This window comes from Cyprinus carpio, chromosome B25, assembly GCF_018340385.1.
Source record: "Cyprinus carpio isolate SPL01 chromosome B25, ASM1834038v1, whole genome shotgun sequence".
Classification (NCBI taxonomy): Eukaryota; Metazoa; Chordata; class Actinopteri; order Cypriniformes; family Cyprinidae; genus Cyprinus; species Cyprinus carpio.
Window position 1 is genome coordinate 11,582,993 of NC_056621.1, and position 13,187 is coordinate 11,596,179.

A 13,187-nucleotide genomic window follows, 5' to 3' on the forward strand; every position below is an offset into this window, starting at 1 on the left:
TAGCATTCAGATAAGTTATATCGCAAATATGGAAATATTATGGAATATTTGGATTTGTGCCGAATGAGAGAGGTGATTCACGAGCATAAAGCTCCATTTCGCAAACAGTTGAGTGCACAAGCCTTTAAAGGGGTCATATTTTGTGTATTTGGTGTAATGTAATGTGTTTATGTGGTTTAAGGTTCAAAAAACACATAATTTTCCACATAATGTGCATTATTGTTTCTCCTCTATGCCCCGCCTTCTGAAACGCATTGATTTTTACAAAGCTCATGAAAAGCGAGGTGAGCATTGATTGGCCAGCTATCCAGTGCACTGTGATTGACCAAATGCCTCAAGCATGTGTGTACGCCCCTAAACACTGTGATGCTGTGTGTGCCTGACGCATAGGATAAAACTTCTCCACACTACTCAATACTCGCATTTGAATCATCATTGGCAAATCCTTTACATATGAAAATGTACTTACAGACTGTAAGTCAGAAGCACCAGATTGTCCTTTCAAAGTTGGAACTGCCCCACTTTATAGAAGCAGCAGTTGTGGCACAGACGCATTGTAGGCTACTCTCACAGGAAACAGTCCTTGTCCTCCGCAAAATGCGCTGCACACATCTGAATATTAGGGTTGAACTGTTCTGGAACAGTGTTGTAAATACAACTTAACCACAGATTTTTAGTTGTGTCCTCTTTTGGAAGGGCAAACAAAGTATTTTCTCTTTCACAACGAAACTGCGTCTCACAACATGGCACCAGCAGCAACATCCAGAATAAAAGTTACACCTTCTTTCTTTATGTGAACATTTGGGCAGCGTTATGCAAATCTTCCCACATCGTGACGTAGACATGTGGGGGCGTGTTAGAACGAGCCGTTTTAGGAGGGCGTGGTTGACTCTTAACTTTTATAAAGAATATCTCTTTGGATTTGAGACTTTAGTCTTTGCAACTTTACAGATCTTCTTCATGCACCAAGAGCTTATAACACTCAAGAGAGAAAGGAAAAATTTGAATCCTTTAAAGTCAGCATGAAACGGAAGTAACAATTGTCTTTTTTTTTCTCTACTATGACGTCTATCTGAGTGAAACGGCATCTGAAATGAGAGGACAGGACACTGCTTGAATGACTGACTGAGCGCGTCCTCCATCAGGTTAAGTCATATTCATAAAAAAAAATAGTTTGCGATGTCCTAACAGTAATGTTGTGGTAGTATCCTAATATCCTTTAAATTTTTAAGGGTAGTGTACTCCCCCATGGCTTGCGTCAGAACTGGTCAATGCATTAATAAAGTGAAGCATCAGCTCTACTAGAGAAGCTAGCTCACTAGCTCCACTAGAGAAGATGAGTCATTATTGATTAAAGATTATTAGGGCACATGAATTTAAAATAAATAAATAATGAAGTGTACGGATAAATTATTTATAATAAACACTACAGTATTCCATAAAAATCAATTTTGATTTCATGGTGACTTTAAAGTATGCTCCTTTGCCAGTCTGTGAGAGATGCTTTCAAAGTCAGCACATGGTCACTGTCTAGTGGGCTTTGTTTTCAAGTGTGCAACTCACGGCACATACAGGTATCCAGGCACCACAGTTTAAAAACCTCTGGCCTAGGTGATGACAACAAACAGGAAGTTTGTTGTCTACATTCACAACTTTTCTAAATCTGACAGTTTAATATGATTTCGACAAACTATACTGTAGATCAAACTGAAGACAGCAAAGGAGAAATGAAAACATTTTTAAAAAGATAAAAAAAAAAAAAAAAAAAAAAAAAACTCTTATTTCCTTTGCTATTAAAAACAAATGCTATCCCTGTAAAAACAGCCCTCCTAGCAGAAATAAACCTTGTCTGCCTGCGCTTAACGTCACAGTGAGTTACATAAGCTATAAAGTGGCCTTGTCAGGAAAAAATGATATTGAAGACAAAAGTTGTGTCATGATTTTTCTGTGGTGTTTTTTTAGTGGGGTATGTATGGGAAGAGGGGGCCAGTATTGTAAAAAAACGCAAGGACACCCCAGTCCCTTTTATGAAGACCTGACATTGTTCACAGTCCCCGGTGACGAACAGCCCTATCACTGTGGAGACCGAAGAGCCAGCTAGCAGTGACATCAACCGAATCGCCCTGATTTATTAATTGCATAACATGAGCTGTAGAAATTAGTCATCACAGCTATGATTTTTTTTTTTTTTAAACCAGCTTCTTAAAGGCCAACCGAGCTGGTTTTCCCAGCTTGGGAACTCAAGAGACTGGTTTGAACCACCTTACGCTGATTTTTCTTTTTAAGGCAAACCTACTTGTTTTATTCTCTTTTCACCTCTTTCCTCTTTCTGTTTCCCTCTTTGGCCTCCTAAGCGAGGCGGCCGATTCGTTCTCAGACGGCTCAGTTCTCTGCCTAGCAAAACTCTGATACTCTGAATCAGAGGGGAGCATTTAGGCTTGACCTTGTTGGCACTGCCATGGTGCCAGGCGAGCAACGTGAACCCGTTCCCTGATGTGTAGGAGCTTTGTGCTGACTGCCATCTGCATGTCAATGCCAAATACCCCCTTTGAAACTGGCAAATGGCTTCGTTTGCCCTTATAATCCTTTAAAGTGGCTGACAAAGTGCATGGATGTTTTTTTTCAAGCCACAACAAATATAGTTTTTTTAAACGTTAATCGAAGGTTTATTCAGAAAGGTGAGTTTTATTTGCGCACATGCATAAAAAAAGAATTCTGAATCACATGGCAAAGGATTCTTTGGATTGGCATGACACACTACTGAATAAACAGCAACCATAGAAACAATTTAACAGCTTAACAATATGGCCCGGCTTCATGTGTCTTTGACTTCCACTATACTAATGAAAGTGGTACTCATGGCCACATCGCCATGGCGACTGTGACATCATCAAATCAACAAATCCACTATGAAATGAGAGCCACTGATTTCTGTCTGAAGTTTACGTCATCATGATACCTAATTTTTTCCATTTCCAGACTAAACTAGTGTTTCTTTTTATAAACGTAATATAAAATTCCTTGAACTGCTAGAGCAGGTCTTGTGATGATGAGAGAGACATTATAATGAATCTGCTTGGCTTCACTTGACCATCCTAGCAAAAGAAATAGCAGGTAAAATATTTGTATAATATGAGTTTTAAAAGTTGATCATACTGGAGCTTATTTATTTTACTTGCATATGTTTTAAAAGTTTTTGATTGATTATTAATTTGTATACTGTGCATACCTTTTTGTTGCTAGATTTAAGCATGCAAAATTCTAGATTTAGTGCGATTTAGAGTAAAGACTAATTAAGAAATAAAATGAAATCAAATAATCAATACATTAAAAATATGGGTCATCATAGTATTTATTAGCTGTATTATTGATTTTTATTTTTGCAAAATAAAATAACTATTAGTAATATCGTTATAAGTTCAATTTGTAAGTTCTGTATGTCCATCACAATTATTAATATCTCTCAATACAGCTAATAATTAAGGGAGAAAATACTAAAAAAAAGAGGGAGAAAAAAGGAAAACACGTTTTTTTTTTTTTTTTTAATTATTACTACCATATTAGTTATCAGCCAGTATTAGAGACTTTTAAATTTATTGCTATTGGTTGATACTGGATATTTAATCGTTCATGTTCCTATCTTCTATATTGCCATAATTTAATGCTCAAAGTTAATCTTTAAAAACAATAGTAATATAATAAATCTCTTATATATACACAGTGGTGGCCAAATTATTAGAACACCTGGACAGACCTGAAAACATTGACCTATTTTTGCCTCCAAAACATGATTTCATTTCATAATGTTCATGAAACATGCAGATGGTTGCTCTGAACACAACAAATATCAGATGAAGTGAGTCGTACTGTTTTTATCAACATTTAACTTTAATATTTGGTATGTCCACCGTTTGCAGCGATTACAGCAGCACATTTATCTGGCATAGTGTCAGTATATTTCCTCAGAACTTCAACACTAATGTTATCCCATGCCTTCTGCAACTCAAGCCAAAGGCTTTCCTTTGAAAGTACAATAAATCTGTCCAGTTTATTTTCTAACTGGCAGTTCTGGCAATAGTTAGATGAATCAAACTTGGACTCATCAGTCCACAACAATTTATACCAATTTTCCTTTGTCCATTTCTTGTGTTCTTTTGCAAATTTGCAAATTTGTTTTTCTTTCAGTAATGGTTTCTTTACTGCTATTCTGCCAACAAGTCCTTCTCCAAGTTTCTGATTCACAGTCCTTGAAGACACTGTTGCACCATTAGTCATTGTGGTGTTGATCTCGCTACGTAGTTCATCGTGAGGGCTTTCTTCGGTCCTAAAGACTGTGAATTTTGAGATGCTTCACAGATGCTGAAAGTTGCTGAAAGTTTATTTTTTGTACCTCTCCCTTCAGATATGAATTGGTGGCATCATGGCAATTTTCTGGGACCAGCATGCAGTGTGAAAGGGGCTCTTGTGTGGAGGAATGGCCCAAAATCACACCTGAGCAATGCATACGACTAGTTTCTCCATACAAGAGACCTCCTAAAGCTGTCATTACCAACAAAGGCTTTTGTACGAAGTATTAAATAAATTTCAGTAGTTCAATACTTTTTCCCTGTATCATTCCATTTTATTACACAGAACTTAATTTCTAAACATATTTGTATTGTTTTCTTTGTATGTATGGATTACTTGGGTTGTTATGTTAATGTGGTGTGGTTTTAATTTCATGTGAACATTTAGTTACATATTTACTTATTTAATGGATGGTATGGTGACGTGTTCAATACTTATTTTATCCCCTTTTTTTTATTTAAACAAATTGTTATATTACTGCACTCACACATCCACAGGCACTCGCAGCAGAATGGGCAGTACTGTGGCCTCCTCATTCATGTTCATGATACGAGACTCCAGCAGCAGGATGATGGTGAGGCCGGTGCGAAATACAGTCAGCAGACCTGTAAAGAACATAAGATACTGATCAAATAAGGTTCAAGAAACCTGTTTGAAAACAATCATTTTCTCTTCTCTTTAGTGACACTTAAGGCGCATAAATGACACATTTCACCTCTAATAAGCAAACATGGCAGCTTGACACTTGAGGTGTTATTACCCTAGGACAAACAGGATAAAGGGGTGTAATACCATGCAGCATGATAAGATCCCAAATGGCCAATACTGAGTCCCAGCACGGCAGCGAGGTGAAGAGAGTGAGAAACCACTGCATGATGAAATGCAGAGAAGACACCCCAAGAGTCTCCTACCATCAGAGACAACAACACACTCCTGTCAACATCTACAAACAGGTCATATTTCACACAAACAAATAAATTATCTATCTTAAGCCTGAAAGCTCCAGTCTCATACTGTAATTTAATGAAAAAGAGCAACTGGCACATTTTGATAAACTTCTTCATTTTTGTGTTCCACAGTAGAAAGGAAGTCATTTAGGTTTGTTACATCATGACTGCGACTAAATAAAAGCTTTTTAATTATGGTTTAGGTATGTCGCTGCACTTTGCAATCTTTGTAAGTTAACAGTATCATATTTTCTCCTGTGCTGTGGTCTAGTAGCTCAGCTTTTTAGACAGCTGCGCTGAGTCAACACACAACGAGAAGGAAATCCCTTAAGAGTTCACCAAGCTGCACGAATGCTCTGAGGGGGCAGACAGCCACCACTTTAAAAAAAAAACAGAAGAGCTCATTTGAAAGCCCTCAGGAAAAGGTCTTTGAGACACAATGACAAATTTGTGAGCGGCATTAAATGTGCGAGAAAGGCTGTGATCTGCATAAACTCTAGACAGGGTTATTACACCTTTTCCAAAGTAAGATTCAAGCACTTTTCAAGCACTTTCATGGTACATTTTCAAGATATTATAAAATGACTGTAAAAAACATGATTTACAGTTCAAAAACAGGTTCTTTACAAATAACTGAAGTTTAAAGTAGTTTAAAGTAGTCATAAACATCACATTTCAGCCATTAAAGTTTAAACTATTTTTAATTGGATTAGTTAAAAGTAGCTATACGTTTTTATCTTAAGTTTAAACACACCCACACACAAAAGTATAAATTATTATCTTAATTTAAAGCACACACACAGACACACACACACACACACCTTACTTTGTAAATCGTTTGGATTTTTGAAGGCACATTAGCAAATTTGCATTGTTCTAAACAAAATCAGCAAATTGCCAGCTGGTGGCGCATTTGGAACACTGGACCTTGACACTGTTGTTTACTTGGCAGTCAATGGGACAGTCACAGGCCTCCCGGTTTTCATCCAAAATATCTTAAATTGTGTTCCAAAGATGAACGGAGCTTTTATGGGTTTGGAACCACATGGGGGTAAGTGATTAATGACAACATTTTCATTTTGGGGTGGAGTATACCTTTAACTACCGTGTGTAACACAGAATGTGCCTGTTTTAATATTCAGACATTTTCCTGATAAGAGTTGAGGCCAGAGTTTAAGACCTCTTCCTTAGTTTAGTAGGTTTTAGTTTTAGGTTTAGTCTTAGTTTTAGTATTGTTTTTTACTACTTTTAGATTACTTTTTAACAAACTAGTTTTGAACTTACCATTGAAAATAACATATTGATTTAAAAAAAAAAATCAAAGGGAAAAAAATCATAATGCATAAAATGTATTAAACAAACCAGAGCTTCCCAAACTGGGTTTAATGTACCAACCACAGTGGGTTTGTGAGTTGATAAAAAAAGCCAATAATTAAATAAATCATAAAAATGTGAAATAAGTTATTTAAACCCTTGAAAGCTAAAAATGTAAATAATTTATTTGTTTACACATAAACATATTTGTGACTGTCAAATGACACTGAACTGCAAACATGCGAATGTGTTGTTAACTTATTGAAAGATTAACTTAATTTCAAGTAAATATTTCTTGTCAGTACTTGATTTTTGGAATCTGATTACATAATCCAGATTATTAAATGTACATATATATATATAAAAAATTAATAGAAAAATTAATTTTATCTTAATTTCATGAGCAGAAAAATAATGTCATAATATATTTATTAACATTTTTATTGAGTGATTTTTATTCTTTTAATTTTTATTTTTTTTTAAGTGAGATTTTTTTAATTAAAAAAAAAAAAAATGTACACCATAATTCTCACCAAGTGCTGAAAGAGCAGAGGTTTCCTGTGCTTCAGGAGCTGATGAAAAACCAAAGCTTGATGCTGAATCCTTAAAATAAAATAAATGATTAAAATAGATAAAAAGTTGATTAACCAACCAATATGTAGCCATTTTCAATTATTGGCATTTGCAAAAAATATTTTTTTTTTTTAATGTCCAAAATCTCCCAACAGTTCTGTCAACAGATGTTTTTAGTGTAACTTGAGTAAACCTTTGTAAAATAAGTGTTTATTTATGTATTTTATAAACAGCTGAAGGTCTTACTTCTTCAGAGAAGAATCAAAGAGCTCTGAGAGATACTTGGGATTCTCTAACAGAGCAACCAGAGCCCAGAAAGCCTCCTCCTCAGACAGGATCATCAGGAGCACAGCAGCTATATAGGACATCCCTGAGCAAAAAACAAACCTTGAGGCATCACATACTCCCATTATGACCTGAAGGTCAAGGGCAAACTAACTAAATTAGCTCCACAGAAAAAATGCAAACTAAATTATGACCATGACATGCAATAGCAACAAAACAGCACTTGACTGCCCTCTTGAGACGAACCTCAGTATATACTGAAGTTAAAAATGTGTGACAGAACCAGTAAAAGTTCGACACAGTTCAAGCGCCAATGCCAGTGACCTCATTTGTGGAAGTAAATGCAGTTCATTACCTTGTACGTATCCAATCTGGGGATTATATCGGGCGAATGCGCTAAGAACTCTGAAAAGTTTGGCTTGGCCCTCAATAGCCTCCGCACGGTCCCCCATCAGAGTGCGATGGGTCGGAAATGACCTTCCTACAGTATAAAGACAAATATGGAACCATCAGCTGAATTACCAAAACATTTCAAACATATATACACAATAATTTCTATATACAAAAAGTTCTAGAAAGATCACATAAAAAAAGAAAAAATTTGTTGGTAATAACATGCAGTAGTTATTAAAATAAGAAGTATTTCAGGCTTTAGTAGCTCAAAAGATGGTTCCAGCAACACCAAGGATATAGATTTGCCTTGGTGCCCTTTGGGTCAAATTTTAGGCCAAATGCATTAATGAACAGTACATGTGTAAGAACAGAGGGAAAGTGTTTATGCAGCGCCCCCATGTGGTTTTCAGAATATTGGCCAAGTTTAAACAAAAACACTGCCATCTGAGCCAAATTAGTGCTTTCACCTGAAAGCCCCATTCTTTTAAAAATGAGACAGTCAACCACAGTTTTTAGCAGAAAGAAAAAAATTAACTAAATATTAAATATTAATATTTTATAAATTACTTGACAAAATGTACAGCATATATATATATATATATATATATATATATATATATATATATATATATATATACATATATACATATATACATATATATATGGAATTAAATATAGTACTTTTGTACCTAGTAAATAATAAATGCAGCCTTAGTAAACATAGAAGACTCATAAAAAATTATTAAATATTAATTATTTCAATCTTTTATTATTCCAAAGTTATTGCATTTCTTTATTTTTATTAATTCAAATAAAAAATATTCACATTAATGTAAACAAAATAGTCCAAATGAATGTATGGAGGATATCATGCAATTTCTCACGCAGGTCGAGGGCGATCTGTTTAAAGAGCGTCAGGTCAGCGCTGGGGAGATCTGACGCCTGTCCGCTGCTGATCTCATTCTCTGTGTCCACTAGAGAGGCTATAGTAGGGATGATACTGTACTCACTGACTCCTAGATCAACCAGAGGTTTACGGATCTCAGCCTGACATGCCTGAAGTAAATGATCAAAATGGGTTACTGCAAAGGAAAATGAAGTTTGCATAGTAATAAAAACACATATATTGATGGGGTTGCACCTCATAATCAAAAGAGCTGGCAGCTCGGAGACTGTCGATATTTAGAAGGCATTTCCAAACTCGTCCACGTATTGCTGGAGGAATACCAATACGAATAAACCTCTCGATCTGAAATTGGGAAAAAAAGAAAGTGATAAAAATTACTAATAAAAACAAATAGTATGCAAACCATTTTAAATGTAGTGTTGGGCAAAATGCATCATTAATAATTTTTAATTTATGAGTTGAAATTGGGGTTGGATACAAGTTCTGAGAAGTAGTTATTTTGATAAATTCAACAAAGAAAGTAATTTGTCCAACACACGGTTTGCTATAAAACATAAGTCATTAATCCTGATATGAAAAATATTTTATGGTACATGTATTTCTCTAAAGACAATTACACTTAAAAATCAATTTCTGTGAATTTCTCTTTGGGTCTGAGTTATATAGAGAAACACGCACACCTGACTTCTGCAGATAAAACTGGATCCATTCCAGTAACTGAGAAATTCACACAGTTCCTTGACTTTAACTGGATTAGGCTGAGGATAACTGAGGAAACATAGTTAAAGTGTTACACGCCAGCATATCACGCAACATAGTGTTCATTTTTGTTTACGAAAGCTGAATTCTGAACTATCAGGATTAGTAATATTTACCTGTAGTCATGACATCTGTGTTGGAGCTTCTTGTCTCTTTTCTTACTGAGAGCAAATCCGAATTCATCAAAGCCTACCGAGCTGCTCCGCCGCGACGCGCTGCTCTTCCCGCTGCTCGCGCTGCTCGCTCTCCTCAACATGATTCTCATGCAATCAGTTTGATTTCATCTGGACCCGCGTCCTTTCATCTGCGCACTGTACACTGTAACCGACGCTTGAACTCAGCGCCAAGACCAACACAATGAAACTACTCTTCAAAATAAAAGTCTCCACGCATACCGAAAAGCGTTCAAATAAATTATATTAAATTTAACACTGAAAAATATCTTATGCAACATATTTATTTTTGCATAAGATATATTATGCAACATAAAAAAACATATTATGCAACATATTTATTTTTTTAGTTATCTTTATTTCCCACAGAAATATTTATTATTACGTATCTTTTACATTCCACTGGGTGGCTGAGGCCCACTAAAGAGAAAAAAAAATAAATCAAATTTCCTCAATGATTTAAATTATATTATATTTATATAAATGAACAATAAAAATGCTTAATGATAAAAGCAAAAGGAACATTATATGAACTGTGACAACCTTTCATTTTATTCAACATTATGCAACATTTCGAACAGTATAACAAGCTATGCTGTTATGATTAACATAATGACTTGGAAATATGTCGCAGTAGTTTTATACATAAAATCAATACATAGATAAAGTGTGCCACATTTCTGAGTGATGTTTCTGATGATTTACAGGTTGACTGGAATGAGGTTCTTGAAGATCTCTGTCTGCTAAAGCACAGTTAATGTCCTGAAGAAGACTTTGCTTTAAAGTGGAAAATACCAAAAGTTTCTTTAGTTAGGGCCATTTCTGCTCCTGCATTTGCTGAGCCTGACCTTGACCTGGGCTGCTTTTCTGGTCAAAGCAAAACAAAGAGGATGCCTCCTTAACCAGGCCCTCATCTTCCTCATCCTCACTAACAGACTGAAGGTACTCTGCTGCTGGATGTTATACAGTGCACTTTCATAGAGGATTTGGATGTCATGTGATGAAGTGGATTTTTGCTTTTGGTAATTCATGACACATTTTAATTTCTCCTGGAGTCCTTATTAATGGAAACGCTGTAGATTTGACTGATTTCCCATCAGTGCTTCTCTCATATTCTGGTGGAGTAGGTTGTTCCTGCGCTTGCTGAGCCTGAAAAATTCAAGCCACTTTTCTCTTTAATCTATTTAATCTAAAATACATTAAACACACAGTAGGTGTATATATACAGGTCCTTCTCAAAAAATTTGCATATTGTGAAAAAGTTCATTATTTTCTCTTTAATCTATTTAATCTATATTATTTTAAACACAAATTAGTTTATTTCAGGTCTTTTATTGTTTTAATACTGATGATTTTGGCATACAGCTCATGAAAACCCAAAATTCCTATCTCAAAAAATTAGCATATCATGAAAAGGTTCTCTAAACGAGCTATTAACCTAATCATCTGAATCAACTAATTAACTCTAAACACCTGCAAAAGATTCCTGAGGCTTTTAAAAACTCCCAGCCTGGTTCATTACTCAAAACCGCAATCATGGGTAAGACTGCCGACCTGACTGCTGTCCAGAAGGCCATCATTGACACCCTCACGCGAGAGGGTAAGACACAGAAAGAAATTTCTGAACGAATAGGCTGTTCCCAGAGTGCTGTATCAAGCACCTCAGTGGGAAGTCTGTTGGGAAGGAAAAAGTGTGGCAAAAAACGCTGCACAACGAGAAGAGGTGACCGGACCCTGAGGAAGATTGTGGAGAAGGACCGATTCCAGACCTTGGGGGACCTGCGGAAGCATGTGGACTGAGTCTGGAGTAGAAACATCCAGAGCCACCGTGCACAGGCGTGTGTTTTTGAACCAGAAACAGCGGCAGAAGCGCCTGACCTTGGCTACAGAGAAGCAGCACTGGACTGTTGCTCAGTGGTCCAAAGTACTTTTTTTTTCGGATGAAAGCAAATTTTGCATGTCATTCGGAAATCAAGGTGCCAGAGTCTGGAGGAAGACTGGGGAGAAGGAAATACCAAAATGCCTGAAGTCCAGTGTCAAGTACCCACAGTCAGTGATGGTCTGGGGTGCCATGTCAGCTGCTGGTGTTGGTCCACTGTGTTTTTATCAAGGGCAGGGTCAATGCAGCTAGCTATCAGGAGATTTTGGAGCACTTCATGCTTCCATCAGCTGAAAAGCTTTATGGAGATGAAGATTTCTTTTTTCAGCTCGACCTGGCACCTGCTCACAGTGCCAAAACCACTGGTAAATGGTTTACTGACCATGGGTATTACTGTGCTCAATTGGCCTGCCAACTCTCCTGACCTGAACCCCATAGAGAATCTGTGGGATATTGTGAAGAGAAAGTTGAGAGACGCAAGACTCAACACTCTGGATGAGCTTAAGGCCGCTATCGAAGCATCCTGGGCCTCCATAACACCTCAGCAGTGCCACAGGCTGATTGCCTCCATGCCACGCCGGACAAGAGCAGTCATTTCTGCAAAAGGATTCCCGACCAAGTATTGAGTGCATAACTGAACATAATTATTTGAAGGTTGACTTTTTTTGTATTAAAACACTGCTTTTCTTTTATTGGTCGGATGAAATATGCTAATTTTTTGAGATAGGAATTTTGGGTTTTCATGAGCTGTATGCCAAAATCATCAGTATTAAAACAATAAAAGACCTGAAATATTTCAGTTGGTGTGCAATGAATCTAAAATATATGAAAGTTTAATTTTTATCATTACATTATGGAAAATAATGAACTTTTTCACAATATGCTAATTTTTTGAGAAGGACCTGTATATATATATATATATAAAAAAAAAAAGTTGATACACAAAAAAAGGTTTCCACAATTGTGCTGTGTGGAGTAAACAAAATAAAATAGATCACTGTTTGGGTGTGTGTGTGTGTGTTAAGTAGACGTGAACTTAATATATTCCCCTCAGAGCTGGACAGGAATGTCGTGACGAACTGTGATAGTTGACATCTGTGAATATGAGAAAAGTTTGTTTGAAAGAAATACTCATGCAAATTTTACTCGTTTTAAAATTAGAGATTAGAAACAATATACCATTTAAACTGCGGTGCATACTGTACATGACTGAATTTATGCTCGTCACCATTTCTAAACCTAGTTCATCTAACAACATATACAGTCACTTCAGTAACAGTATATTTGAATCACTTCAACTAAAAGCATAAGAAACAAAATACGTTACAAATAAGCAAACAAGAAAAAAAAAACAAGCTAACCCCAGAGGAAGAAATGCATCCAGACTGGCAGGACTGTTCCTGAGAGGGACAATGACCACAGTCACCGTGTAAGATGCCATTGGAGTTGCAAAGGAAAGCAAAGCTTTATATTTCAGGAGACAAGAAGAGAAGCAGGGACAAAGAAAGAGAGAATAGAATAACAGGGGCTGATGTTTCTGAAACCCCACCCTAGTACAGAGACACTGAAGTGTACAGCTACTAATAAAGAACGACAGAAACCTTCACAGA

At 36.3% G+C, this 13,187-nt stretch overlaps 1 protein-coding gene across 2 annotated transcripts in view; it reads right to left on the bottom strand.

Annotated features, from left to right (window-relative positions):
* The window catches only part of si:ch211-266k8.4 (TBC1 domain family member 10A), a 33,633-nt gene extending 23,732 nt beyond the window's left edge, over positions 1-9,901 (bottom strand). For both annotated transcript variants that reach the window (XM_042753231.1, XM_042753230.1), the window contains exons 1-9: positions 9,642-9,901; positions 9,447-9,534; positions 9,001-9,108; positions 8,744-8,915; positions 7,822-7,947; positions 7,428-7,551; positions 7,142-7,211; positions 5,140-5,254; positions 4,835-4,952 (exon numbers count right to left, since the gene is read on the bottom strand). In XM_042753231.1, the coding sequence (XP_042609165.1) occupies positions 4,835-4,952; positions 5,140-5,254; positions 7,142-7,211; positions 7,428-7,551; positions 7,822-7,947; positions 8,744-8,915; positions 9,001-9,108; positions 9,447-9,534; positions 9,642-9,790 (1,070 nt within the window). In that variant the 5' untranslated portion in view covers positions 9,791-9,901. The remainder of the gene's footprint in view (positions 1-4,834; positions 4,953-5,139; positions 5,255-7,141; positions 7,212-7,427; positions 7,552-7,821; positions 7,948-8,743; positions 8,916-9,000; positions 9,109-9,446; positions 9,535-9,641) is intronic.
* Between the last annotated feature and the right edge of the window lie 3,286 nt (positions 9,902-13,187).